Here is a 27,717-nt window from a genome sequence, read left to right as displayed (position 1 = left end):
TGAAGCTCATCGTTGAAGAAGAAGTAGTAGAAGAAAAAAAGAAAAAGAACAGTCAAAGGAATAACAACTGAATGGCCAACGGTTTTCAAACAATGGGGCTTTACTCTTTGACGACGACTAGCAAAGTTTTGCATTCCAGTTACGATATTTGTCGTACGTGCCTCCGACATGCTACCGCGCTCGTAAAACTTTTCTCCCGTTGTTGTAGATTACTAAACGATTCTCCCGGAAGAGTACGCAAGAAGATATTCCAGAAATATATTTTCTTCCTTTTCAAATTTTCAACCAATTGTTAATCTTAGAAAATGATGTAGAGACAATTTGTTTTTTCATTTTTATTTAAAACCAAAATTTCATCAGATTTTCTTTCGTCAAGTTTTCAACCCAACCTAATGGCAATCTCGCGAACTGTTTAGAAAAATTATTATATTTATATATATAACTAAATGTGAAAAATATTGTGCATGTAAAACTTGTTGAGAGAAAGCAACAAATTCTTGAGACGACCCGATACAATAATTTCAATTGCAACATAATTAATAGTCAATATTATATAATTTTTTTGTAATAAATAATTCGGAAGAGAGATCATAGTTTTAAAGAAAATTACAATTCTGGTAATAATTATGTCAAATCCGACGCGTTATATTATGAATAAAAAAATAAAACAACGCGATGCTTTTTACTTACGACGTGTATCGTTTAATAGAATTCTTATGAATAATGAAAAAATGTTACGAGAATGATGAGTAGCGTACGAAATTAATAGTTCGAAAGGTGTCACCCTAATGCCATAAAAGTAAATATTCGATATGAAAATGTAAACGATTTGTGCGTAAAGATTTGTATCGTAGAATGATTCTAATCACGTGTCGAAATTGTTTTCTCGAATAGTTTGCTGATTGGATCGTAGCATCTTAATTAAACGCGTCGTGTGTTTTACGATCGGACGATGACCCATACCTGTTATTTCTTATGACATCGTGCTTCTGATTTATCGAATAATTTATTTCGATAATTTTATTCAAATATAAATTTGTTAATGTCTCAGCTTAAGTTATACATACTATTATATAAAAATATACCTATGCATAATGAATAATTAATCTTCCGATAAGATAATCTGCTTGTTTAAAATGCAAAAAAGAGAAGGGGAAAAAGAATCCGAATAATGGACACTTCGAAGAAAATGCATTATCCTTTTTGAAATGAGGATGACATTCTCGAGTGATGGTAAGTTAAGTTTGAATTGAAGTTGGGACGAGGAGACCGGGAAGAAATGAAAAAAGAGTAATGGAAAGATACGAGATCCCTGGCGTATCCGTGCGAACGCGGCAAAGTAGAGAAAAAGATGAAGTAGAGAGAAGATGAAGAAGAAGAAGAAGGAGAAGCAGAAGCAAAAGTAGAAGAAGAGGAAGAAGAAGAGTAGCAGCAACTGAACGGCGTCGGCATCGGCAGTACGCTCGATTTTATCGGACAGCAAATTCGGCGGTGCGGACGAGTTACTGCCTCCATAAAATTCCAAGCGTTTAACGATGACAAGAATTTATTGGATATTTTTGGTAGCCAGGATGGGACAGTGACCCTGTTGAGTAGTCGTCGTACTCGTTGCTTCCTCCTCCTCCTCCTCCTCCTCCTCCCACCTGCTCACACCTTTTCTCAGCTTCTCCTCGTTCACCGTGTAGATACGCTTCTGCGATCGAGGAAGAAGATAATGGTGCCGAGACGGGTCCATTTATTGAACGTAAATCTCTCTTCTTCCTATCTTTTTTTTTTCTTTTATTTTTTTTGTCGTTTTAGAGAAAACCTAGTGCCGGTAAAGTCATCGGTATAAACGTTGCTGTCCCCTTTCACGACTATCATCCTACCTTGTTTACCTACTCCCCTCATTCTCTCTCTCTTCTCATTCAACGTATTTCATCGAAATACTTAGATCAATGTCGAAAGACGTTTTAACGCGACACAAGGTTAAGAATAGTTTTGTAATTATTTTACTTGTAATATCAATTTACCGAATACAAATAGATTTTGAACGTTCGACCAATTAACGCGTGTGTTTATTGGAAATTGCGTTTCAGGTGAAGCGTCTGGTGAGAACGCGTCCACGGGTACCGGATCTCGTGGTGGCGATCGTGGAGAAGCAGCGGATTTAGGAACGCACACAGAAGAGAACGAGGAGACCACCCTGGCCGCGAACACAGCGGTCGACGGCAGGGGCGGAAGCCCCCAGGACGCCCACCTTTCGGGTTCGGCAACTAGCAGGCCTCCAAGAGGTAGAAGACGTCAAAATCAGAATGGTCTCGATACCGCTCAAGTAAGTTTTTTATTTACTTTTTTTATTCTCTCTCATGAATTATAATACATTCGCTTGAATGACCCCCCTTTAATGACGAAAACTAAATATAATACTTGCGTCATAACTCGTATTAACTCGAATTGAATATTAAAATTCGTATGGTTCGTGGAGGAAAGAAAGAACAACATCGAAAAAAATTACACGCGTTAATTATATTTACCAATTTTTTCTTTTTCTTTCTTTTTTTACTTTTCTGTTCATTTTCAAAATTAACATTTTTTTAGTCGATAGGTTTTTGAGACGCGTAAATAGAATTATCGATATATACGAAGATTACGCATAGCGTGTCGGTGTCTTATTTTTATTCTCTTTCAAATTTCTTTGTGGAGAGTTCGAGGCGTTTGAGCAAATACAGAAAAAAGGAAGAAGGAGTTGGGGCCCAGGACTGTACGAATTTTCGAAATAAAAATCAGCGGTGGAACCGTTTCGAGTGTTTGATCGGTCCTCCCGTAGCAGCGCTCGTTGAACACGTGTGAGAGTTTCGAGAGATTTTCTTTGCGTTGTGACGTAGGAGCATAGAAAAAGTAAGAGAAAGAGAAAGAGAGAGAAAAAGAAAGAGAAAAATAAAGAAATAAAGAGAACTCTCTCTTATCCTTTGACCGGTAGCCACTGTACACCTGTACTTGAAGAGTCCCGTTCGAAATTTCTGACCGGTCGACCGATTCTCGTATATATATGGACGATGTCACTCGTCTGAAAGTGCAGTGTCATTTTTTCGTTGACACACACACATAAGTTTACGTTTGACGCTTTTGTAAACGTTTGAAAAAAAACAGATAAAAATACGACAAAAATCGATGATTATTTTAAAAAAGTATAGTGATCGACTTTTTCCTTATAATTATACTTTTCATTATCTCTCTCTCTCGTTGTATTTTTTGTTCGAGTTTTACTTATAGTAAAAGAAGTCGATGTCTCGCAAGGTGAGAAAGAGATTTAAGGTGGTTGTTCTCCTTAGGGAGAACCCATTTTACCGCCAATCGAGTCTCGTTCTTCTCAGTGTCACGTGGTTACCAGTAGCGTTCTAGCTGCGAAGGAGTCAACTCTTGTGCCACGCGTTGCCTTCATTACCATATCTCGGATGCAATCTGTTCTCGGGGAATTAATGCGACCGAGATATTTCCTGCTAGTTCGTATTACTTCTTATCTTACATTAGAGAGAGAGAGAGACCGCGAGTGAAAACGTGGTTAAACGTAGTACGGGTTTTCCGATCGAGGACGCATAAAAATGAGATAACTCCGACAAGTTCCCCACTCTTCTTTGATTTGAACTGTTCCCATCGTACAATTTCAGGTTAAAACTGAACGACTCACGCCCGACAATAATTCGACCTCGTCTAGAAGCGTAACGCCGTCTTCGTCGAGTCATCCAGGCACGCCGCCAAATGCAACTTCCCTCGGTGGACCCGAAGGGCCACCACAACCGCCGCATCATCTCAAGCACATGGAGCAGATGATGGGACGAAACTGCAGCGATTTTATGAGAAGCCTAGCCGCCAAGTACAACAACGCCAACCCTAACGAGTAAGTTTATTTATCGATAATGTCCGATGTAATTTCATTTAGTTTTGCGATTCCTATTAATATTATATTTCCTGGAAGAAAATGATGACTAGGTGAATATTAAATTGTAGAAATTAATAATATTCGTCGCGTTAGATTTTATTTATAACTCTTTTTTTAAATATCAAATAAAAAAAGTTATGAAACACATTTGAGAATTAATAATAACCAAAATTATTAATAAGCAAGATGACTGGACTAGCATATTTTATTTTTAAATGGTACTTAATTAATATTTACACCTAATCAATAACTCCACGTGCTATTTTGTCGATTGCATTAAAAATTCTTCTTCTTCTTCAGATGTATATGTGAGATATCCCAAATAATTTCTTGTTCTTTTACCTCGAAACTTGTTAAATATTAATTAATAGCTTGATTTAATGTTTATGCGAAGTTGAGTAATTCTTTTTTTTTGTCGTTGTTTCTAATTAGAATATTTATAAGAGGAAGAAAAAGTGAGAGGCATAGCTTTGATCGTGAAATATTTATCAGTAATCTTATATTTTTGTTGGTCTCAGTTACTTCAGTACTCTAAGGAACGGCTATCCTCCTGGTTTGGATCCCAGGTTTCCTGCGTTCAAGACCGCAGCCACGCCGTTCGTCGGTCTAATGGCCCCGCTTGGCGCGCCACAACCAACCACCGTTCAAACCACCTCACCACTCTCCAACAAGGATCCCAAGGAACAGAAACAGGACAGCATCTTCGGGAACCCAGTGTTTCCACCTATGCTCGATATGTCATCGACGCAAGCACTCTTGCACATGGTGCGAACGGCTAACGCGGCTCAGAACGCAGCCGAACTCGAAACTTATCTCAAAGGTGACCACGAATATTCTAATTACAAACAAAATTAAGATATTTATCTCTGTCTGATGAGATAATAAAATAATACGCGTAATTATGTATAGAATTTTTCGTTTTCGAAACAAATAAAAAGCAAACAAAAAGTAATAATAATCCTTTCTGTTATCGCATTGTCGTAATAAAAAGAAGAAAAGAAAGAAAGAAAAATCTATTATCATGAAATCCCACAGGTGCAAATAAACGTGACGCGGGAGTGACGAGTCCTTTGGATCTCTCAACGCCAGGAGGATTTGCACCTCGTAAAAGGCAAAAAACAGAAACGAGAAGATCAGGGAGTATATCTCCGAAACCGAAAGCAATCCCACCTGGTCCGAGCACGCCGCCACCCATCAGATGTCCTTCTTTGTGCGGGCACATGCCGTGCGGAGATGGACAAGCGGTTAATCGTTGGACCATTGAAGACGTCGTCAATTACGTCTCCTCGATCGACACTTGTGCGGAGTACGCTCAGGTAAGTTTCACCTTTTCTAACATCCTTCAATCTAACGAGTCTCTCTTGATACGGATTAAAGAATTCACGAGAATAAGAATAAGAAGAAGTAAGAGGAGAAGAGTTCGACTAGTTATGCTACTTTACTTATTCTCTTTCTCTTTATCTTTCTATTTCTTTTTTTCTTGTTTTGTTCGTTGTTGTTTCTTTTCTCTCCCGGCATGCCGGGAATAGTTTTAATTGCTTTTGAAAGTCGCTCTCGTAACGACGCATCGCGCAATATTCTCCGAAGCTGTTTTCGTTCTTCTATTTAACTCCTACGTCGTCAGGTGAGGCAACTGTGAGATCTGTAGAAGGCTGGCGAATGACCCGACATCAGTCAATCCGGACAGTCGGGAAGAGGAGGCCGCGTGCCAGCTAAGGAGAACTCTATAATGACCCCTCGAAGCTAGTAGATCGACCCTCTCCACCCCTCTTCCCATCTCCACACTTTCTCCCTTACCTCCCTTTGCTCCGCCACTCTCTTACCCGCCGGTGAAATTCATCCAGCGTTCAAAAGCGTTGCAATCGCTTTTCCTTTTCTCTCTTTTTCTCTATCTTCTTTAGCAAAGAACAGTTTCAATCGAAAGTACGATTTCTTTTCGCGATAACACTTATTGCTCGAATCTGATTTTATAAAAGGGATCATTCGGTATCGCGAATAAACGAGATGCGCCATTTTTCAGAAATAATTTAACACCGACTCTACAGTAGAAGAGGATTCTTTTACAACAAAAATATAAAAGAAGAAAAAAAGAGAGAGAGATAAATACTGACGATCTCTCTTGCATCCTGTCAGATTCGATTATCCTCGGCCTATCGTTAGGTCTCGTTTATGGTTACGCTCTTCGAAACGTCAGACTGTCAAGGCCGTGAATTTTTGCGCGAGCGCACTTGGCATGCATATTCATGACACGCTCACTGGAAACGTAATCGAAGATGAACAGAGAGAAAGAGAAGGGTAGAGAGAGAAGGATAGAGAGAGGGTCCTCGAGTATTTCGATCATTTTCCCTTGAACCGATTCGGACAATGACAAGGGCTCCAATGTGATTATAATACTGGTACTTTATGCCTTTAAGAATTCTCTTTTTCTTCATCTTATTCTACTTTTTATTTTTTCGAGACAGAAAGAAGTAAACTTCTGGAGTTCCTGGAGTTCGATTTTTTCCCTCGGCAAATAAGGTACCGCGAAAGAGAAAGAGAAAGAGAGAGAGAGAGAAAGTGAGACGGATCTTCTCGAAATTATGGCACCGATCCTTATCCCCATAAAAGGATACCGCGGAACGAATCGACGACGGTGAGAGCACGATCCTTTACGTAGATTCACTCGAATTATAGCATCGATCCTTATCGGTTCTTCTTCTTCTTCTCCTTCTTCTTCTTCTTCTTATTCTTGTTGTTCCTCTTGAAGACACCGAAGAAACGGTTGCAACGTGCGCGTGCAGATAGTTCTTCGGGCTTTTCTCTTTCGCGAAGGATACTCGCGTGGCGTGAAATACTCACCGTGAGCTGGCAACCGAGGTAATTAATATCGCAGCGCGATATGACGCGCCAAATGGTGCTTAACGATTATGCCTTACGATTTATTTACTGAGCAATGAAGATCTACGAGTATCGCAACCGTATTTCACGTTAGAAGAGAGAAAGAAAGAAAGAGAGAAAGAGTTTGTGTGTGTGTGTGTGTGAGAGAGAGATGGAGGAATAAAACGAGATGGGAAAATGAAATTGATTCCTTCGCGAGAGAAAATTTACGCTCGTTTCGTCACAATTTTTTTTTTCTCTTACTTTTTGTTATCGTTCGTTTTTTTTTTTTGTTACAATCGTCACTTTCCAGTCTCTAACGCGGCATCCACGATATTCGCATTTTTCTTAGACATTTTGCAATCACGTAACGATCTTTAGGATTACGTCGAATGTAACAAAAAGAAAATGGAATTTTATTTCAATCAGATTAAAGATTTGTTTTTCGATTCTGGTGTTATTATACTCTGTGAACGAGTTTTCATGCATATGTATATGCTTATCCTCCCCCCCGATTTATACGGAAGATCTTTCTCCTCAGAATACCATATAAATCGAAAGCAAATCATAATTTATTCAGTTATTTATTTAATTAATAGTTTGATCTTTTATTTATATCATTATTATCTTTTCAATATTTTCTATTGCGATATCTATTACGTATGTAATTGTGCTCATACTCGTCTAAGTTCTAGCTGTTATACTTTTTTCTAATAAAATTTTTATTATTTCTTATAATTCTAATTATTGTTTGACTCTTTCTCTATGACATAAACTATCTAAAATTTTCATTTTCCATTTCTATGTAACTTTTCATGTCATTTCTTTTCTTTTTTCTTTTTTCATTTCTAACATAATAAAGTCTAATCCTAATTTTAAGTAAATTATAAAAGTGTTATAAAAACTATATATAATTACTTATCATAAACAACGTAACCCCTTCGTAAATCGGTGGATAGATTTACTTCAATTGATGATAATTAGAAAAATAGAATTTAGAAAGGAATTCCTTATAAGTTTGACCTTGCAAATAAGAGGGACGAGGAAGTGAAGAACTCGGTCGTCGACATTGCCGTGATCGTTAATAATCATCGGCAACCTTTCCTAACTCCATTCGAAGAAGAACGAGCAGTAGCGAGATGTGCGCGGATACTTATCTACAGGAATGAATCTTAGCAGACTAATAACAGCCGCTTAAGAGAAACTAATCTATCGATCCGACATCGGGTTACCGGATACCTTCTCATTTTCTCGGTGATCTAGCGACTCTATGCTAGCTTCGTTGGCGTGCGCGCCTTCTCATTCTCTATCCTTCTTCCTTTCTTTCTTTCTTTTACTATCTTTCCATTGGTTTTATTCCTAAGACGATCGCATGACGCAATTAGAAACGAACAAATGAACGAACGGACGAAAAGTAAAAGTTTCGTCTTTTAAAGTTAAACCCAAACGAAGAAAAGAGAACGCGTAGGTGTAATTCACTGTAAAATGAACTCACGTCTGCTCCATTCTCTCTCTCTCTCTCTCTTTTATTCTTTATCTTTATCTTCGTAAAAAGGGAAAAAAAAGAGTAATAAGGTGGTGTGATTTGAAAAGCAAATCGTATCTATATAAAGACGTATACAAATGTAGGTGTACATCTCTTTTGTATACTATTATAGTATCTAGTTATATACATTTATATATATATATATATCTATCTAGTTATATCTATCGTTGTGGCACGTTCTCTCAGATCGTTAGAAAGTCGTGAATGTAGATCGGTCTCTTGGAGAAGAACATACATAGGTCTTCCGTGATGGCAAAGCTTACTACAGGAGAGGATAGGATAGGATAACTGTCTCGTGTCTTCTCGTGTGTCCTCTGACATCCCACGCACGCGTGCTCTTCTATCTTGCAAGCTTCTTCGATCCTCTTGTCTCTCTCTTTAGCTTGGCCTTCTTTTATCGGTCTTTTTCTTCTCGTCCTTGTCTATTCAGAGATCACTGTTCTTTGACTTTGTCTCCTGTCTTTCTGCAAACCTTCCTTCCTCTTCCTCTTCCTCTTTCTCTTCCTCCTCCTCTTCCTCTTCTCCCTTCTTTTTCTTCTTTTGCTTCTTCTGTCGGGGTAGGTACTGGTCGAAGAGGTCACACTGGAAATCCGTAAAAGAGAGGAAAGGAGAGAAGGATAAGAAGAGGTAAAGTAGATAATGTCCTGAAGCTCTCGAGCAGCAGCAAGAGGGAAAAGATCAAGGGATACGTAACGTCTTTCTAATTTTAACGGGCCTTTAACGACCCTCCGTAGTCCCTCGTCACGTCGTTCGAACATTATCGTGGAAAAATCCTTAGCGACATCGAACCCCATACCTTCCTTCTTCTTCTTCTTCTTCTCTTTTCCTTCCTCTTCTTTTTCTTCTTTTTATTTCTGTTTCATCGAGATTTACTCGAGTATAACGTCCTTCGTTATACTCTGAGAAAACGTTTCTTCAAATAAAATTGTACTAACTGTTAGAGTTGACTATACCATTAAAGAAAAAAAAGAAAGAAATAAAATACAAGTTATACGATTGCACCGTTTGTTTCCCAACGATAGAAATTCCATCTCTACCGAAACCCCTCTCCCATCCCTCCATCCGGATGATTAGTAACATAGGTTTCAAGTCTTCCGAGTTACGCGTTTACGAGAAAAGGTCATGGAGAGAGTTCATCGTTCGAGAAGCTTTCGATAAATTCCACGAAACGAGATTTTCACTCGGGAAATAAAAAGAAATAGAAGAAGTAGAAGAAGAAGAAGAAAAAAAAGAATGACGAGGTTGTTGAGAACTTTAGAGAATCTTACTTGAAATGTAGGAGGAATTTGAAAGATTATACCGTGTTTTCCCTGTTTGGTGAACGACATGTTAGGGATAAAGAGCGTTTAATTTATACATTGCACCAGATATAACGTCGGTTACAACAAGAGATACCTATACTTACGTAAGACTTTTCCAAGGAATTAACGACGAAGAAAGAAAGAAAGAAAGAGAGAGAGAGAGTAGGCTAATTCCTTTTCACGAGCTCGAAGAAAAGAGTTGAACTGGATGAAGCAGCCGATTCCTTCGTAATCTAGACGAACCCAACCAACCATCCGTCGATGGATGGATCTTTTCCGAGCGACTTACTACTACGCAGACTAGATATCTTTCTCTTTTTCTTTCATTGGTTCGATATAGAGGAAGACTTTCTAACGATTCGCCGCGCAAAAGCATGATCTAACCCCGAACATGACCTCTCGTTCGGTGCGGAGTTAACGCGGTGTGTAGCACCTCTCTTTCAGTTGGTGCACACGTAGGTGCCTGCCAGCACCGGTCAATTAATCATTAATAGGCGATAATATCCATCGAGTATATCGGTACTCTGTTTTATGGCAGGCGAGAGTCTTGTCTGCCATGTCGAACGATGCTAATGCGAACGAGAACCGGAATCCTTTTATTCAAGAGAGAAAGAGAAGAGAAAAAGGTTCTTGTTTTTCTGATCTTTTTTCTTTATTTTTTCTTTTGTATTTTCATTTTATTCAATTTCATCGGTTTGTTTATTGAACGTCTATTCGTTTTTGATTATATTCATTATTTTCATTTGTAACTGGTGACGTTAGGGGGCCCTTATATTATCTCGTGTTTTTCTCTTTGCTATATTAATAAATTATTCTTTTTATTTTTTTTTCAAAAACAATATTTATGAGATTTCACGAGTTTTATTTGAAATCCGAAGAGATTTCGATCTCTTATTTGGTAGGATTATTCATCGGTAGTGTTAGATATATCGGATGATTCTTGATTTCCCAATATTTGTCTCCGTACTGATCGCACGATCTCGCATCCCGGTAATTACCTTCAGTGAGCGATCGAAATCGATACGCATTATGAAAATACTCGAGTCGTTTAATCATCAGCGTTCTAACTACACTTTGACTAATTAGTATCGCGATAACGATTTTATGCCGGTAATTATCGTGTCCAATTAGAGTCACCATGAATTTTCGTATTAATTTGCCAAATTGAATCATTCGATTCTCGCAAAGATTTCTTTGCCCGTAAATATTGAAAAAATTGGTATATTTGAACAATATATATATATATTTTCTATTTATATTTTAGGACAATGCAAAAATAATCTTATTAAACAAAAAAAATTAATAGAAAAATAACATTCCAATATAAATTCATTCGTATCACTATTTTATAATACATACAATTCGTATTTCATCTCGTTCCAAACATTCCGAAGTTGTACCGTGTAAATACTACTTACATCGTGTCGCTTGTAAAGCTCGATCGAAGCGAGTTCCGCATGTTTCGCGGATAAAATAAAATAAAATAAAAAAAGAAAAGAAAAGAATATGTTGCAAAGGCACGTAGAGTCGTTAAATATTTAATCTGGTATATATATGTGCATATACATACATATATATGTCTTTATCGAGTAGTCGATAAGCCGATTCGAGTTGCCTCGGGCCCGCATGCAAATCACAAGTTAGAAAGTCGACGTGTTATCGTTCGGAACTGCGTCGAAAGAACAACTTTGCGTGAAAAATGAAAGAGAAAGAGAGAGAGAGAGAGAGATGGTTTGCACGGATTCCCCATGATTCGAACGATCGACATGTAACGGACACGGACACGTGTGGTAAACGGCGTACCGCCTAATCACCGGAACGTTAATTAGTCCGACGCGGGCCACGTGCTTAGGTTAACGCTTTCTCCCGCGTACGAAACTTCTATACCCATGTTCTTAGATAGGTAAGTACTAACATAGATACACGCGTGCCTCGGCTACATCTATCTCGGCAGACAGATGGATAGATTGGACGGACGGATTTATCGCGGCGATTCGAGATAGCCGATCGCTTTATTTTACGTTCCACCTTTTGAAATAACTTTCTTTCGCAATCGAAATAATCAGCAGTCGTGGTGGCGGGCTTGATCGACGACGACGACGATTCATTAAGGAAACCTATATATAATATGCATTTATATTACCTTTATAAAGGTATGAAAGAGGGGTACTCGATATAAAGAAGTTCAGTTTTTCTTTTTTTTTTTTCAAAGATAACGTGATCTCTATCTCCGTCGAATGCATATATGTGTGTATAGATACAAACATATGTAGATATATATGTTGTGTCAAGTTACATAGGTGTGTAGTATAAGTATTCTATATAGTTGTCGTGATGGTAGTCTTGATGGCATTGGTGTTAGCGAAAGGGTCGAAGGTAGTTGGAAAAACATCGAACGATCATCTCCCCATCCCGCTCGTTATCTTGTCGTACCTATTAACGGAACGTGTAGGGATCCCTTTTCAGCGATGGTATCGTTCTCTAATCGTCATAGTTTCTGACGTTTTTTCCTTATCCTTTTCGTGTTCTTACTATCGTGGAACGCGATCGGGACGTACTTAAGTACGTTTATACGTAGGTCGCATTTGCTACGTACTCGAAGTAGAGATCCTTGCCGGACATCGATATATCCGAGTTGTATCGTGGATAAGCTAACGTCGAGAAGAGGCCAATTGGAGTCGCTTGTATACGCTATATAAATACGTACTATCTCTCATGGACATTGTGACGTGACGAAAAGGAAAGAAAGGAGCAACTGCGAGCTAGCTAGCCAGCTAGCTAGCCAGCCAGCCAGCTATCCTGCCATATATGAAGGGACACGTTAACGACGATTTTATCGAACACAACAACCACGAGGAAGATTTTCTACAATCCGTTTGATCGTCTCCGTCTTAGCGTCTTTAGTAGTAATTCTCGTTATCCTTCTTTAGAAACGTCCTCGTTGTCGTTCAATCGTCTAGATATATATATATACCTCTATCTTTCTTCCGGTTTGAACACGTTCATTTTAAATGTTCTGGAGTAATCGAATTGACTTTATCGTTAGATTCAGATAATTCTTGAAACAAACCCTTTCCTTCCCTCCTTCACTGTTTTGTCTTACTACTCACGCTTTTATTTACTGATCTTGAAGTTTATTCGATAGATCGATCGGACGTCCTCGATCAGGGGACCTTACGACTCTTCTTACATCGAGATCGTCTTTATTCAGTACGATAGGTACATCTAGATGCGAATCAATTCCTTATTCATGAAAGATCGGATTAAATCGTGGTTTATTAAATCCCATGTTAGAGTCGTTCGGTATTAGAAATGAAAGATCAGCGTGGGTGTCTTCGTAATTGCGGCGATTCGATATATCGATCCTATACAGTGCTCGTTAGGCTATGACTAATTATAGCTCGTTATAGGTCAATGCTTAATTACACCGCGGGCAAGATTCCACATCTACTTTCAAGTTTATCGTTCATCTCTCTCTCTCTCTCTCTCTCTCTCTCTCTCTCTCTCTCTCTCTCTCTCTCTCTCTCTTATTTTATTTATCTTATTCTTTCTCCTATCCCTGACGTTTCGTACGGCAACAGGTTCACCTCGAGACTGGTTTGATTTTACGCACGATCAACGTGCCAACCGCTATTAGTATCACCGCGAAAACTTTTACAATATTATCCAGCATACACATAATATATAATATCTATTTTATTCGATATTCTAAAGTACGATACGATTACTCATCGCGAATTTTCACAAGCGGATTATTCTTGAACGGTTCTACAAAATCAAGACGCTATGCGAGAAAATTGCAAAAAAATTAGCACCCTTCGATTCAACGGAAGCAAATAGAAGTTTGCCTCTTTTTGGCTGGCCTATATTTCTCTTGACTCCGTCTGTCTTATTAAAAAGAAGAGACAAATATCATATTCTATATCTCTTTCCTTGTCTCTTATATCAGTATGACGCGGCGGCACACGCATCCTTTTTGCTATTTTCCACGGAACAAGTTAGACTACACACGGGCCGGTTCTACACACGTATCTCGTTATCATTTAAGGATGATTACGAAAGCTGGCGCGGCGCACGTACCGCTTTGAGGAGATGATTGCGCGAAGATGAGGCCTGGAATCGTGAAACGACGTGCGACGATCAACTGCACCGGTGGTCTTTCTCTTTTCTCTCTTTTTCTCTTTCTTTCTCTATTTCTCTTTCTCTTTCTATTTCTATTTCTATTTCTATTTCTATTTCTCTTCATCTCTTTCCTCAAGATGTTTCGCACCACGTCTTTTCAAAAGTCACTGCGATAGAGTAAAAGACACTCTCTTATTCTGTATTTGCCATCCTAGCTATTACGAAACTATTTAATTGCGCAATCTTCTCCTGCTCCGCGACCTATCGAATATCGATTCTGAGGGAGAGAAAATCGTGCTTCGTTCTTTAATTCGATTCGCTTCGACAGTTCGACAAAACTAGAGTTTCAAATAACAACTAACGAAAAAACAAAATATCTCTTAAACAAAGTTTTCTACGCCGTTGAAAGAAATATATTGCGCGACGTCGTTAACGAAATACTAATTTATCTTTTCGTTTGAATTTTTTTTATCGGTTAGAATATATTATTTTTATTGTTTGCGAGTCATATTATGGGACTGCTTGGAAGATTGAATACTTGAAAAATATTCTAAGCCAAAGTTTTTATATTTTTAAATATTTTTTCTTTTAATTCCGTACGAATTTTTCTAACGATAAATGTTGAAATATGATTCATTTCTAAATTATTATTATAGATGAATATATTCGTTTGTTAGAAATAGTGAGAGATAGAGTAACTTCAAACTTCGTTCTCTTTCCATTTTCGTCATTTGTTGGTGTGCGAGGTCATCCGTGATCCTTCCTCGTTGACAGATCTAGGTTGCTAGAACTTACGTCATCGCTCTGCTTCTTCTTTTCCTTCTTCTTCTTCTTCTTCTTCTTCTTCTTTTGCCAACACTCAGAGAAATCTTCTCTCGGCACGAAACGTTGTTCTCCTCTTTCTCCTTCGGGAAGAAAAGATCTTGCACGCTCGCGTTTATTGCAAGCACAATCTTCTCCTTAGATTTTTCTCCTTGGATTGGCTCTTTATCGATGTCATTTATTTTCGGAAAAGTTTCAACTCGAAAGATCGAGATAGTTTACACCGATTAGTTTTTCTTCGATAGACTTATTATTATTATCCTTTTATTCGTAGACACGTTGTGAATCATAGTTGATATAATCGGTAAATATACCATAAAACGTTTTTTATTACAAAAACAATAACCAGAAAAAAATGGAAAACCAATAATAATCTTATTCCATAGAATTAAATTTTTATATCTCGCGTTTTTTTTTTTTTTTTATGAAAACTGTTTCAATAAATATAATAAGAAAACGAGGAAGATGTTCACCGATCACGACGTTAAAAAAAAAACAAAAAAAACCATTAATTCTTAATCACCATGATCCAACTAATAATTAAATAAAATAGGAATAGATAATTAAAGATTTAGATAATAATTGTTAACAGTTAATTGAATGAAATATTGTCTGACAGTGATAGACAAGTTCTATCTATCTACGACGAATAGTTTAAGTGAAAGCGTCTGGTCTCCAATTAAAAGCTTTAGTTTTCTAAAAGACCACCGTCCGTCTGAAATCGGACGTTTGGATGGAATCATCGTTACTTCATCGCGCGTCTAACATCGTAACACGTTTCTGCATCCTCGATTAGCAATTTAAATTCACCGTTTATGAAGGATTCTCGTCTATTATCGACGCACGTATAAGGAAACAACATAAGAACATCTCGTTATGCCATACGCGAAACCCCATAATGTCCATCAAATCGTCGTCGTTAGTCAGCGACTTCTTTCTGCCAGTCGACCAACAAGCAAATAAGAGAAAGAAAGCAAATAAGAAAAGAAAATAAAAGAAAGGAAAAGAGAAGAGAAGAGAATGTTCTTTCGATGACGATTTCGCCTTTATTTAAATGGTGCCAAGCACAATCGACTGGCGTTACCTCTTCCTGTTCGTTCACGGAGAACTTGGACGACGGATTTGCAGCATTTCTTCGTCCAAAAGGAAGAGAGAGAGAGAGAGATGGTAGATAGAAAGAAAAATAAAGAAAAAGAAAGAAAGAGAGAGAGGCTTTCTCGGGCATCGGCCTGCTGCTGGACTACGACTTCCATCATCGTCTCGTTAGAAGCTGATCGATCTGCGAAGAGAAACGAAAAGGAGAAGAAGAAGAAGTAGGAGAAGAAGGAGGAGGAGGAGGAGGAGGGGGAGAATCAGAAAGAAGAGAAGAAGGAGAAAAGGACGACGTTGGCTGTGACGCGTTGGAAATGTGGTAAACGAACGTTCGATACCTTTAAAGGGGTTCTTATGTTCCTCTCTTGGCGAAGTCAGAGTATACGAAGCAATAGTACAGAAAAGAGAGAGAAAGAGAGAAAGAGGAGTACCTACCAACGAGAGAATCCCTTTTCCCTGTCGCGTTCAGGAGGAGGAGGACGAGTTGGCGGCTTCGAAAAGGGCAACTCTTCCAAAGGCGGACATAGTCATAGACAGCTGGTATCTTTATCGAATCGATTCGGCTGACAAACTGGAGGATACCGCAAGACGAATAGCCGATCTGCATGAGCTATGGAGTCGTGGGGCATTGCGATTAGTCAGGAAAGAGACTCGGTCTCCTCTCGTGCTCTAATGGGCATCGTTAGCTGCTCGGCTCGAATAAAAGGAAGAAAGACAGAGAACGAGACCGATAGATGGTAAGAGAATGAGTCAAACAGAAAGAGAGAGAGAGAGAGAGAGAGAGAGAGAGAGAGAGAAAAAGAGATGTGGTAAGACACAAGGTAGGCGGTAAGCCACCGAGTTAGACCAGAAGGATGCCAGGACGAGTCTCGAAGAGTAACTCTGATCCGTCCGAGACAAGAAGACGTCGATGCTAAAGACGAACTTGCCGACTTGCGTTAGGTTAGCTCGGTTAAAAAGGGGGTGTCTAAGCTAATCGCCCGGTCGTCGCTTTCTCGTTCTTTTACCATTATCCAGTTTCTCTCTATATTCTCTATCTTTCCTCGATAAAATAGAAATTCTTTCTGCATTCCTCTTTAGATCCCAATACAACGATATAATCCAAGAGAAATTTGATACCGAATAGAATAAAATTGGTAACGGCTGAAAAAGGAACCACCACTCGTCGATAATTAGTTACATGCAGAAAAATGTTGAAATATACGGGGTCAACGATACGCGACGTCTCGACGTGCCTTATAAGAAGAACCGGCACATATTAGCCTCGGCACGCTCGTTTTGCAGTTCCAGGTATGATTAAAGGATTCTCGCGCAGCGGGGTAACTATCGTTCGGTAAAAAGGCATGCTTGTGGACTCTCTCTCTCTCTTTCTCTCTCTCTCCCTCTCTTTTTCTTTCTTTCTATCTCTCGTTCGTGCACCGCCTTAATCTCCTTTCTTTCTTCTCTCTCTCTCTCTCTCTCTCTCTCTCTCTCTTTCTCTTGTTCGGTGTAATACGCGAGGAGGAACAAAAGTGGGTCGTGACACCAGGCGCGGTAGCCAATCGCATCGAAGGCGAGGCTAGCTTGGAGTACAATCTTGTTCCACGTACACGAGGGTAATGATAATTAATCCACGAGGGACCGCTCCCTCTCCGTGAGCGGACCACAAAGATCGTCCAGAGGTTGGACGAGCAATCTCTCTCTCTCTCTCTCTCTCTCTCTCTCTCGCACTCTTTCTCTTTTTTTTCTCTTAGTCCTGTTGGCTGCTCTCCATTAAACAATTAATAACGTCACCTAGCACAGCGTTACCGTTCCGGTTCTCCTCGCTTGACTCGACCTCGATGAACGGTACCTACCCACTAAAGAAGAAAAATAAAAAGATAAAGAAGATGAAGAAGAAGAGAAAGAAGAAAAGTAGGTACCTCGAGTCTTCTTGGCACCGAACTCTCCGGGTTGCGTCTGGGGTTAAGCGATTATAACCTTTCCTAGATTCGCTGGAAGGAGAGAAGCAGGTCCCGAGGCTAAACGCTTCAAAGAATAATCTCTAGATAGACCGGCTAACAATGTAGCCTATCCATATTTATATCAGAATGGTGTGCTCGATTGGTCCACAGCCCGATCTGCACCTTTCATCATCTCATTCGAGAGTACACCGGTTCGTTCTCTCGATATAGAGACTCACAATTGTCTCTCGAGGATCCGATACGAGATGTGAGGAAAGACACTTCTTAATCTTGAGTCGTGTGTGTTCGAGACTTGGTAGTAATACATTGTCATAAAACATACGATACTCCTTCTCTTTCTTTCTTTCTTTCGCTTTCTTTCTTCTTCAACACCGAGCGTGCCAAAGATTTATTACCACCTCGAGAGTTGCTGACTTTCCCAGAGACGTAACCAGACCGATGAGCGATCGGTGACTGCTGCTCGATGTGTTTCTTTCTCACCTGCTCTCTAGCTCTTAACATTTTTTCTCTCTCGCTCTTTCTCACCTACGCTTCCATTGAACAAACGTATAGGTATCTCCTTTGTATCTTTTACCCTGCGACTTATTATGCGTCCGTACTGGAATAGAGAGTGGCACGAAGGAGTAAGACAGATACAGAAATAGAAAGATAGAGAGAAAGGCCAATAGGTGTGTGTAAACTCAACAAGGTAATGCTATTTTGAGACCATTAGTAGGAACACAATGAGGTAATCAAGAGGGGACGCTTTGGATGTTGCACTCGGAATACGTACGAGCGTTTTTCACGCGAAACAACGACGACGAGCATGACAGCAAGAGCGACTAGAAGGTGACGATGTTGGAAAATAAGGAACAGCAGGATGAGGAGGGGGAGGAGAAAGAAGTAGAGGAAAGAATTGCAATTTAGAAACGAAAGAGAGAATGAGAGAGAGTGAGAGCACTGCAACTCGTCGTTGTGTCGAAATCGTAACACGTGTTTGCACCGAGTACCTATATCGTCGAAAGAGAATACTCGAGCAAGAGGAGGAGGAGAAGGAAGTCGTTTTCTCGCGTGCACTTTGTTTCTTCGTGGTACGTTATGCTCGTGCGCTTCTGCCCGGATAAAGAAGAAGACAAAGACGAAGACGAAGACGAAGAAGAAGTTGCTCGCCTTTCTCGGATCACGCTGTTCATGCATTTTCGTCGTAAGAGAAAGAGAGTCAGTCGACGTTGGTCGATGTTGCATCCAATTGAGATTGCAGGCTTATCGCGATCTTCATTTCTTATCCTCTCTTATCCCTTCTTCTACGTGGATGGTAGTAGTAGAGGAGGGAGATACTTTGAAGAAGCCCGGTGTGTTCTCGAACTTTCGAACGATCCAATTTTTCGATCGTGTCGATACCTACATATGTATATACATATATATATATATATACATAAGTAGATAAGAGAGTCTCTCACATATATATCAAGTAAGTACTCACGTATGTACGTTTAAACGAGTTTCGGATTCGCGCAATGTATTCGTGTATTCGATGGGTTGGGTAACTACCGAGCGTTCTCTTGGCCCCCATGCATAATCCCTCGAAGCAAACCAGCGAGACCTTTACGATCGAGGCCAAGAGGAAAAGAGAAGGAAAAGGAAGACGAAAGCTTAACGATCGGCGCCCGGTGATTTATTTTTGGAAACGACCGGCTTCGCGTTCTCTTTAGATAAGAGTACGAACAAACTTCGTATGAGGAAAAAGAGAACGCATCTTCTCAGTTCTTTCGAGAACTCTCAACGACTCTTCTTACCCTAAGGGCAAGTGGTTAGAAACGTTTTGCATATTTGATATCCATGACTCCTTTCTTATACTTTTTTCCTCTTCTTCTTCTTGCTTTATTCTTTTTCCTCTTACTTTTTTTCAATCATTTTGTAACATCACGAATGAATCGTGTTAATGTTTCCTCGTTCCTCCTTCCAATACTACATACTTAAGTCGGTAAGATCAAAGACTCGCGTTCCTTGGGCATATTATTCGTTCTTACGTCTTCATTGAAACTGTTTTGAAGTTAGAATGATTACATAATAAATGTTTGCACGAAATAAATTGCGATCTGATTTTAAGAAATTATCAAATAATGAAATATTTGGAATATTAGCTTGATAAGAGTCAAAATGTATGTTTGAGCGAACGTAAATGAAATACTTGTATGTTTATAAGTAAAATCCAATTTTGAACGTAACAGTAACGTACAATAAGAGTTAACACTGAGAAAAGAAAAGAAAATAAGATAAAAAAAAGGGAGAGAAAAGAATGGAGAGGAGAGGAGAGGAGAGGGGAAGAGAGGAGAGGAGAGGAGAGAAGAGAAGGCTTTGGTCGGACGCTGCCGGCGGGGACAATTACGCAGATGTGTGCTCGGTGCTCGCGCGAGCGTAGCGTGTAACGCGAGGCCTCTCGGAAGGATTCCTCTTCCTTCCTTTTTCCCTTCGTCCCTTCGTCCCTTAGTTTTCTTTACCTTCACCGACACACAACGTAAACCTATGCTCCCGTCGAGAATTAGTAATGCATCCAAGCCTTGCACGGTATGCACGCTCGTGCGTGCACGCACGTGTGCAAGTTTCGAAGAAGAGTTAAGGAAGGGAGGGCAAGAAAGAAAGGAAATAAGGAAGGAAGGGAGAAAGAAAAGGAAAAGAAAAAAGGGAACATAAGGGCGGAGAGGGGAAAGAGAAGTGATTACAGAGCGCGAGAGCCCTTTACTTGCCCCCGGCGCGTGCGTTCAGGTCAACCATCCTCTCGTGCACCTTCTTCGTTGCACCTTCTTCGTTGCACCTTATTCGTTGCATCCTTCCTTCCGTGCGCAATTCATTTTTTTCAAGAACGCGATTTCGTGCACACCGATCACAAACTATCGAACAACCCTGACGCGTGCTTCTTAACCCTTTGACTTTTTCCAAATGAGCTTCTTACTTACACAACCAGAAGGTGGAGTACTTGTCGTTGATCGTTTGATGTGTTTGCATCTTCTCCTACGCCACTTAAACGCACACACAATTCCATACAACACATACGTGTATATACACATATAAACGTAGGTATGCACCGAGGTGAACTTTCACCGCAATTAAACTAAAAGCGCAATTTCTATCGCGACTGCGTTCGCTCGTACCGAGGTTAATAGCTCCGTGCAGCATGAGGTCGTGCTCCGATGATGCTGCGATGGAACGCGAAATTTCGCTCGCGGTGGCGAACCGGAATCGGATCGGCTTCTTCTTATTCTTCCTTACTACCGATCGTCTTGTCAGACAGGATACTATTCCTCTCTTCTACTTTCAATAATATCCGATAATTAAACTTCTATTCTTACATTTATTTAACGAATGTACTAAGAGAAATAATCTAATCAAAATGAAGAAGTAGAAAAAAAGAAAAGAATTATAATATGATTAAATGAGAGAGGAGGTAGTATACAAAAATGTATTGTAAAACATCACGATGACATAACGTTAATCTCAAAATATGTGAAAATCTATCTGATAATAGAAAAACAATAGCATGGACGACGCGACACGATTTTAATCTTTCGAAAAAGAGTTAAGATTTATGCACGGATGCGCTGGCAATAGCGAATCGTGCAACGTGCTGAATAAAAAGAAAGAGAGGGGGAAAGAGAGAGAGAGAGAAAAAAGACCAGCCATCATCATTACCCTGATCCACATCTACATTGTCATTAGAGGTAGGCCGCGACGAGTTTGCTTCGTCGAATCGGCCAATACGATACCACCACCACCAGCACCATCGGTTCGCGCCGCTGGTACTTCGTGCATATCCACCATCTGCCGCTGTCGTGTCGATCCAAGAGGATCGAGAGGACTTATATATATATATATATATACGATGAGGAAAGAGGAAGAGGAGAGAGGGAAGAAAGGAAGAAGCCGAGACGAAGTAGGAGGGTCCTTTTACTCTCCTCGAAGGTATAACGTCGCCTTAGGGCTTCCCCTTCGCCAGCCCTTCTCTCCTGCACTTTTCCTTCAAGTTTCTTCTTCGATCACAGTGATTACGCCGCGTCGATGCGATCCGGTGCACTAACACACTCTAGAACACATCTTCATGTACCGTCGTCGCTTCTTCCGTTCGCGTTTTACCTTATTTCTTTATCTCTTTCTCTCTTTCTTTTCTACTTTATCTCTTTTTTTTCTATATCTTCCTACGTCGAAGACAATTTCACGCGTCGACGCATTAGCGACATATTCCATCCTCTCCCTGACCCACCCCATCGATGCATTTTGCATCGAGCCGATCCGATAGAACGAACGAACGTTTTGCTTCGATCGCAGGTGCAAACTTTTCTTCTTCTACGTGTGTTTATTACTCGAACGATTTTATCTGAAATATAAATGAACAAAAGAACAAATTACAAAACCGTGAGTTGTGTTTTTGTCTTTAGTTAACAACAAATATATATATATATATATATATATATATATATATATATATATGTATATATTATTTCGTCATGATAATTATCGTGTTCTGGATATTTTGAAGCGTGAGTTTGAGTCATCGAGTTGGTATCTTATCCGTGTCTTGTCGTAGACGGTCCGGATTGAGCAATTACGCGGCGATAATTAGGGCGAAATCTTTATATATCTCTGTAAATTGCAAGAAGGAAAATAAGTAAGAGGGGTGTAGGAAGGTGAGAGGGAGGAGGAGGAGGACTACGACGGTGGCGGCACGGTGGCGGCCACGAAGAAGTAGAGAAAGAGATCGAATGAGAGAAAGAGAGGCGGAGAAGGTCCACAGACAATGGGACCTTCGAGAAACAATAGGAGTTCCGTAGTCGGTGCAGCACGGTTCAACGCTATAAACAATACCGCAGTGGGGCCTCGGCTGATAGGGTCAAGAGGTCAGCCCCTGTGGGAGCTCATGATTCTCTTTACTCCTCTTCATCCACCTTTCCTTCTTAGGTTACTTCTTTCCACCTCTTACTAGCATCTACGTCAGTTTTCTTTCCTTTTACTCTTCCCTCTTTTATTCTTACTATACTTACTCTTAGCTAAAGGTTTCTTTATTTTTTCATTTGGTAAAATGTTATATACTTTTCTTCATTTTTCATCGCTTTGTAAAAGAAGTAATTTAAATATATGTATATCCTAAGACTTATTTGCTCAAGGCAACATCAATTTTCGTAAAAGAAGAAAAAGAAAAAATAATCGGCAAGCAAGAACCTAGCAAAAGGCGTATTCGCAATGGCGGTAGCGTGTAAACCGCAAATCTGCTCGAGATCCTTTCCTACGATACGATATCCGTGCTCGAGTTCACCGGCATGCTTTTAAGGTCGAAAGTCGTAGAAACGTAAATAAATTTTCTCTCTCTCTCTCTCGTGTCGTTCTTTTTATCGTTCTCTCTTAGTCGGTGGCTCGATAGGAAACACCTTCTCAGCAAATTCCTGCTTCGTTACGTGCTTCTGCTCTCTTACGATCTGAAACGGTCGAGAAGAAGGTATGTAACATGAGTGTTGTGCACGCGTTTATGTTTTTTCGTGTATTCAAATGGTATATATATTCTTAAAACAATTTCCAAAAGACAATAAGCCTATTATCAAAAGTTCGTGTTACGAATTGTAAATAATTTCTCAAAGGCTAGAATATTTCGCGTAAATTTGAAAAATGGGAATTGAAGAGGTTTTCATCGACGTGTTTAAAGGTAACACATCTTCGGGAAGAGAAGAAAGATTTGCTCGGCGAATGTTCAAAGAAGAAAGAAGCCAGGCTGCTACACGATCACGTTAGAGATGACGTTATATGGGATAGAATATATGGCGAGTGGCGATCTCATATCTATTTATCTTTCCACGCAGCATCGCTGAGCACGGACTCGATCCTTGCTAAGTAACCACGAAGCACCAAGAGACAAAAGAAAAAGATTCGCGGAGTGGTTTCGATAGATAGCAAGGAGCGCGAGGTCAACTTCTCTTTCTCTTCTTCTCTCCCCATGTCCTCCTCGTCATGGGATTAAATGACTTGGGCTGCAAACCCAAGTGTAGGGATCGTCCGAGTAAAGGCCGAGGACCGATAAGAAAACCAGAAGAGTTCGTCCGGAGCAACCTCGGAGAGAGTCAGTCGCGCCGAGTCATTCTCTTGTAATTATACGTACCGCGAGGCCAATAGGGGGTCCTTCGTATCGACAATTAGGGCATTTCGGCTTCCCATTTAAGAAGTAGAGCCACCCCCTCCTCCTCCTCCTCCTCCTCTTATCCTCTTTTTTCTTCTTCTTCTTCTTCTTCTTTCTTCGTTTCTTTTTCTCAACCCGTTTCCCTCTCTCTCTCTCTCTCTCTCTCTCTCTCTCTCTCTTTTACTCTCCTCGATTGATTCGGATAAGCTTCGCAGCCTTTCTTCATTATCTTCTTACCATCGTCGTCCCTGCGGGCTTCTCAAGAGGCGGCACCCTCTCTTCTTCTTTTACGACTTTAAAAATGATTGTTTATCGCGCTCCTCGAACTCAGCCTTCGGACAAGAGTGGAGACGGCCAAGATACACGCGTTCTTGTTCAATGGAATCGATCGATCGATTCTTATCGATTATCTACGCGTCTACATTGTTGTTTTTATCGCGCGTATTCGCCTTTAAATTTCGGCTGCTACTATTTCTTTATTTAACATGGATATTTTTTACTTTTCTTCCTCATTATGGGCCAAAATAAACTTGGGATATTTTTTTTCTTTTAATACAACAGCTGTCCTCTCGAAATATTTTTGTTACCTCTTGGAATCAAATGCGTCTTATTAAATTTGTTCCAATGAAATCTATCTCGATTGAAAGAAATATATACCTATATATATATATAGGGGGAAGTGATAATTGAATGGAAAATATTAGTTGGATTGAAATAGGTTGGCCAATTGAAAATTGCTGAATCTTTGTAGACGCGTTCCTCGTAATTATCACAGCACCCGCTCTGTGATCGTAATTACAATACGCGTTTCACTATCAACGCTCCCAATCGCGAATGCATTATTCATAACGCAGAAATAACAGTCGGCGTTCCTGCTGGTTGGTAAAGATAGAGAGAGAGAGAGAGGAAACTGGTACGCGAACTCGATTTTCTTCGACGAGGACCACGAGTCTCTGCATGCGTTAGCTCGTAATTTCTTTGTCGGAAGGACAATCGATCAGTAGTAGTAGTAGTAGTCCTCGATCGCTGTCGTCTTTCTTACGATCGTATTCTTGAATACCGAAGAAGGATAACAAAGCAAGAGCGTAAGTAGCTCTAATAGCCTACTCTCGACAAATGGCCCAAGGTTTCATTTGCATTCACGTTTGGAGAAATCCGCACCCCCCATTCCTCCACCGACCAACCGATTGATCGTCGTTCGATCAATCTCTTACGTAGAAGTAGTTTCTTATCTAAATGCACGTCGTTATTCGTTTTATATTATAATCATCATTTTTAATGATCGAACATACATCGATCGTTGTAATATATTATATATCATCGGCCAAATTTTTCGTTCAGTATCTTTAATTAACGATTGTTTACGAATGTCTTACGGCAAGTGTTTCTTTCTTTTTGGTTAGGCCAAGACGATCGGTCACGGCTGTTCGTTGACATAGGTGTCGATCGATGAGAGAGAGAGAAAAAGATATATCTGTATACATATAAGAGCGGGCGATATTCCGTTGTAAGGATCGATGATACCTTCGGGCTATGTCGGGAAGCAGCGGAGAGACAGACACGCCTGGTGTGCGAGGACGCGGAACGACTTACAGGTTCGTCACGGAATTCTCTCGTTCTGTCGAGAGACACCATTTCTCTTGACCACGATGATCTTGATCTGGTGCGCGCACAAAAGAGAGTAAGAAGAATTCAAAAAAAAAATCAGAAAGTAAGGGGAAAGAAATAGCCGTGTATCGAGGCAAACGCGTTCGTCGTGTATATCCCACCTCTACCATCATCTTCATTTCTTCTTATTCGTCGTAAACTTTTCGTTATATTTTTCCCCATTCGCCATTTTACAGTTACCATACATAAATACTTACTTACACCGAGAGATAATCGATTTGGTCAAAGCCAACCAAAGCCCTCCCCTCAAGGCACGATTCAAAGATCCATTTAATCTTGTAACTGCCATAAATTGGCAATGAAACGCGATCGATCGATTGATTTATCATCTATCGATCCGTGCTTCTTTACTTCCTTTCTATCTTTCTTTTTTATCTTTCTTCTCCTTTTTCTTCTTCTTCTTTCTGTCCTCATTTCGAACGAGAAATTTTATCCCTCGTTGTCGAAGAATGTAGATTACAAGCCGCGAGAGTATCCTCTACATATATCAAGTGTGTACCTAACGTAATCCACATGCGTATTAATATTCATAACGAAAACTTCGAGACGACGAAGACGAAGACGATGGGGACGCACGCTTCTATACATACGAATTAGCTATAACCGATCGCAAATTATGGTCGCGAGAAAGCAACCAAGCGATTGGATTTATCGAACGGGGGCCTTCACCATCTACAATTCACCAGCTAAATTCATCCTTCGACTTCGTATTACATGCCGCCATACTACGTAATAATTATGTCCTACCTTCGAACGATTTTTAGTGAATATCAATGTATCAAATATTCAAATGGTTGATTCCGATCGTGATACATTTCTCCGATTGCTTAATCGTTATTATTATAATCTCTTGTCATCGCGATAATAGACCTGGGATGGTTCTTGTCTCGAGAAAGAAATCTCCATTCGATAATAATCAAACTGACCGATCTGACCTCCATCTCTCTCTCTCTCTCTCTCTCTCTCTCTCTCTCTCTCTCTCTCTCTCTTTCTTTCGTTTCTTCGAGTTACGACGAGTTATTCTATGCCATTTTAAAAAGAGAAAACAGATTAGCGACGGTAGCGATAGAGATCGGTCCTCGTTGGCTCATCATAATCATTTTTCTTTACTGAATCATTTGTATCCTATACTTGGAGATATCGATACAAGTAGGAGTAGTCTGTACAATATGTATAAAACGTTTGACAAAGAAAGGAAAAGAGAGAGAGAGAGAGAGAGAGAGGAAGATAGAAGATTCTATAATCATCGATGAACAAGACTCTGACTAGCTTCTTACGATAAAGGAAGGAAAGAAGTGAAGGAGGAAAGGGTTTATAAAAGGGAGTCGTCTCCTCCTCGTACTCATACTCTCGGATCTTTTCATCGAAGGTGCTGGCATTCCTGCACGTCATCGTGTCCGCCCAGTGGCTCGGCCGAATCGCGGGGGACCCCTTATATAATTAACCATTAAATTATAAGTTTGGCTATCGAACCGCCGGCGAAGCTCAGCGCCCGACTAGAAGCAATTACTTGCCTCCCGAAGTGAGGGAGAGAGAAAGAGAGAATGAAAAAGAGAGAAGGGGGCAAGTCGACAGCAACAACGGGCCTGAATATAAAATGAAAAGACGAAGGATAGCGATGGAAAAAAGAAAAAAAAAAGAAAGAAAGAATGAATATGTGAGAGAGAGAGAGTTACTACCAGTGTGCTACCTTACTTCGAGAACAGAATTACTATCGGGTCCAATGGGTCGCTACTCTCGGCTGTAATGATCAGAGGCGGGACGTTTTGCCTTTTTAATCGACATTAATCGCACCGGGGGCTCTCTTTCTATCTCTTTCTATCTTTTTATCATCTATATATATATATATCGTAGGAGCCTTTACAGTCCGTAACATCGTTACGTTACTTTAATGTAAATGTTGTTGTTGTTGTTGGCGGCGCATACGCGATCTACTTACATCAAAAAGGATTTACAGTATCACCTGATACTTCAAACTTCTTTATTTTCTACATTTTTGTTTTTTTTTCATTTTATTTTACATATAAACTATAGGTATGTATAAATAAATCGTTCGTAAATTAAATATTACATTTCTTGCGTTGATTCGAAAAAAAAGTTTAGTTTCTATTCGTTTTTTTTTGATTATTGTGTATCTATCGTGTGTAACTTTAGAAATATTTTTGGAATAGAGATAAGGAGAAAGCGGAAGTATCGACTACTTTTCGCCGATTCTTTTTAACATCGAAGCCCGTTCTTCGTCGTGTTTCAAAGTGTCTTTAAAGGCCACACACGGCGCAATCTCGATACCTCTTAAACCAACTTAT

General features: G+C 39.9%; 1 protein-coding gene across 1 annotated transcript in view; it reads left to right on the top strand.

Annotated features, from left to right (window-relative positions):
• Positions 1-27,717, top strand: part of LOC106790776 — a 99,415-nt gene that overhangs the window by 51,760 nt on the left and 19,938 nt on the right. The window contains exons 3-6 of the mRNA XM_014755925.1: positions 2,079-2,314; positions 3,651-3,880; positions 4,441-4,742; positions 4,958-5,238. Of these exons, the coding sequence (XP_014611411.1) occupies positions 2,079-2,314; positions 3,651-3,880; positions 4,441-4,742; positions 4,958-5,238 (1,049 nt within the window). The remainder of the gene's footprint in view (positions 1-2,078; positions 2,315-3,650; positions 3,881-4,440; positions 4,743-4,957; positions 5,239-27,717) is intronic.

The sequence above is a fragment of the Polistes canadensis genome, unplaced genomic scaffold, assembly GCF_001313835.1.
Source record: "Polistes canadensis isolate GaletaPanama2010 unplaced genomic scaffold, ASM131383v1 scaffold_259, whole genome shotgun sequence".
NCBI lineage: Eukaryota > Metazoa > Arthropoda > Insecta > Hymenoptera > Vespidae > Polistes > Polistes canadensis.
This window is presented reverse-complemented; position numbering and strand designations above follow the sequence as displayed.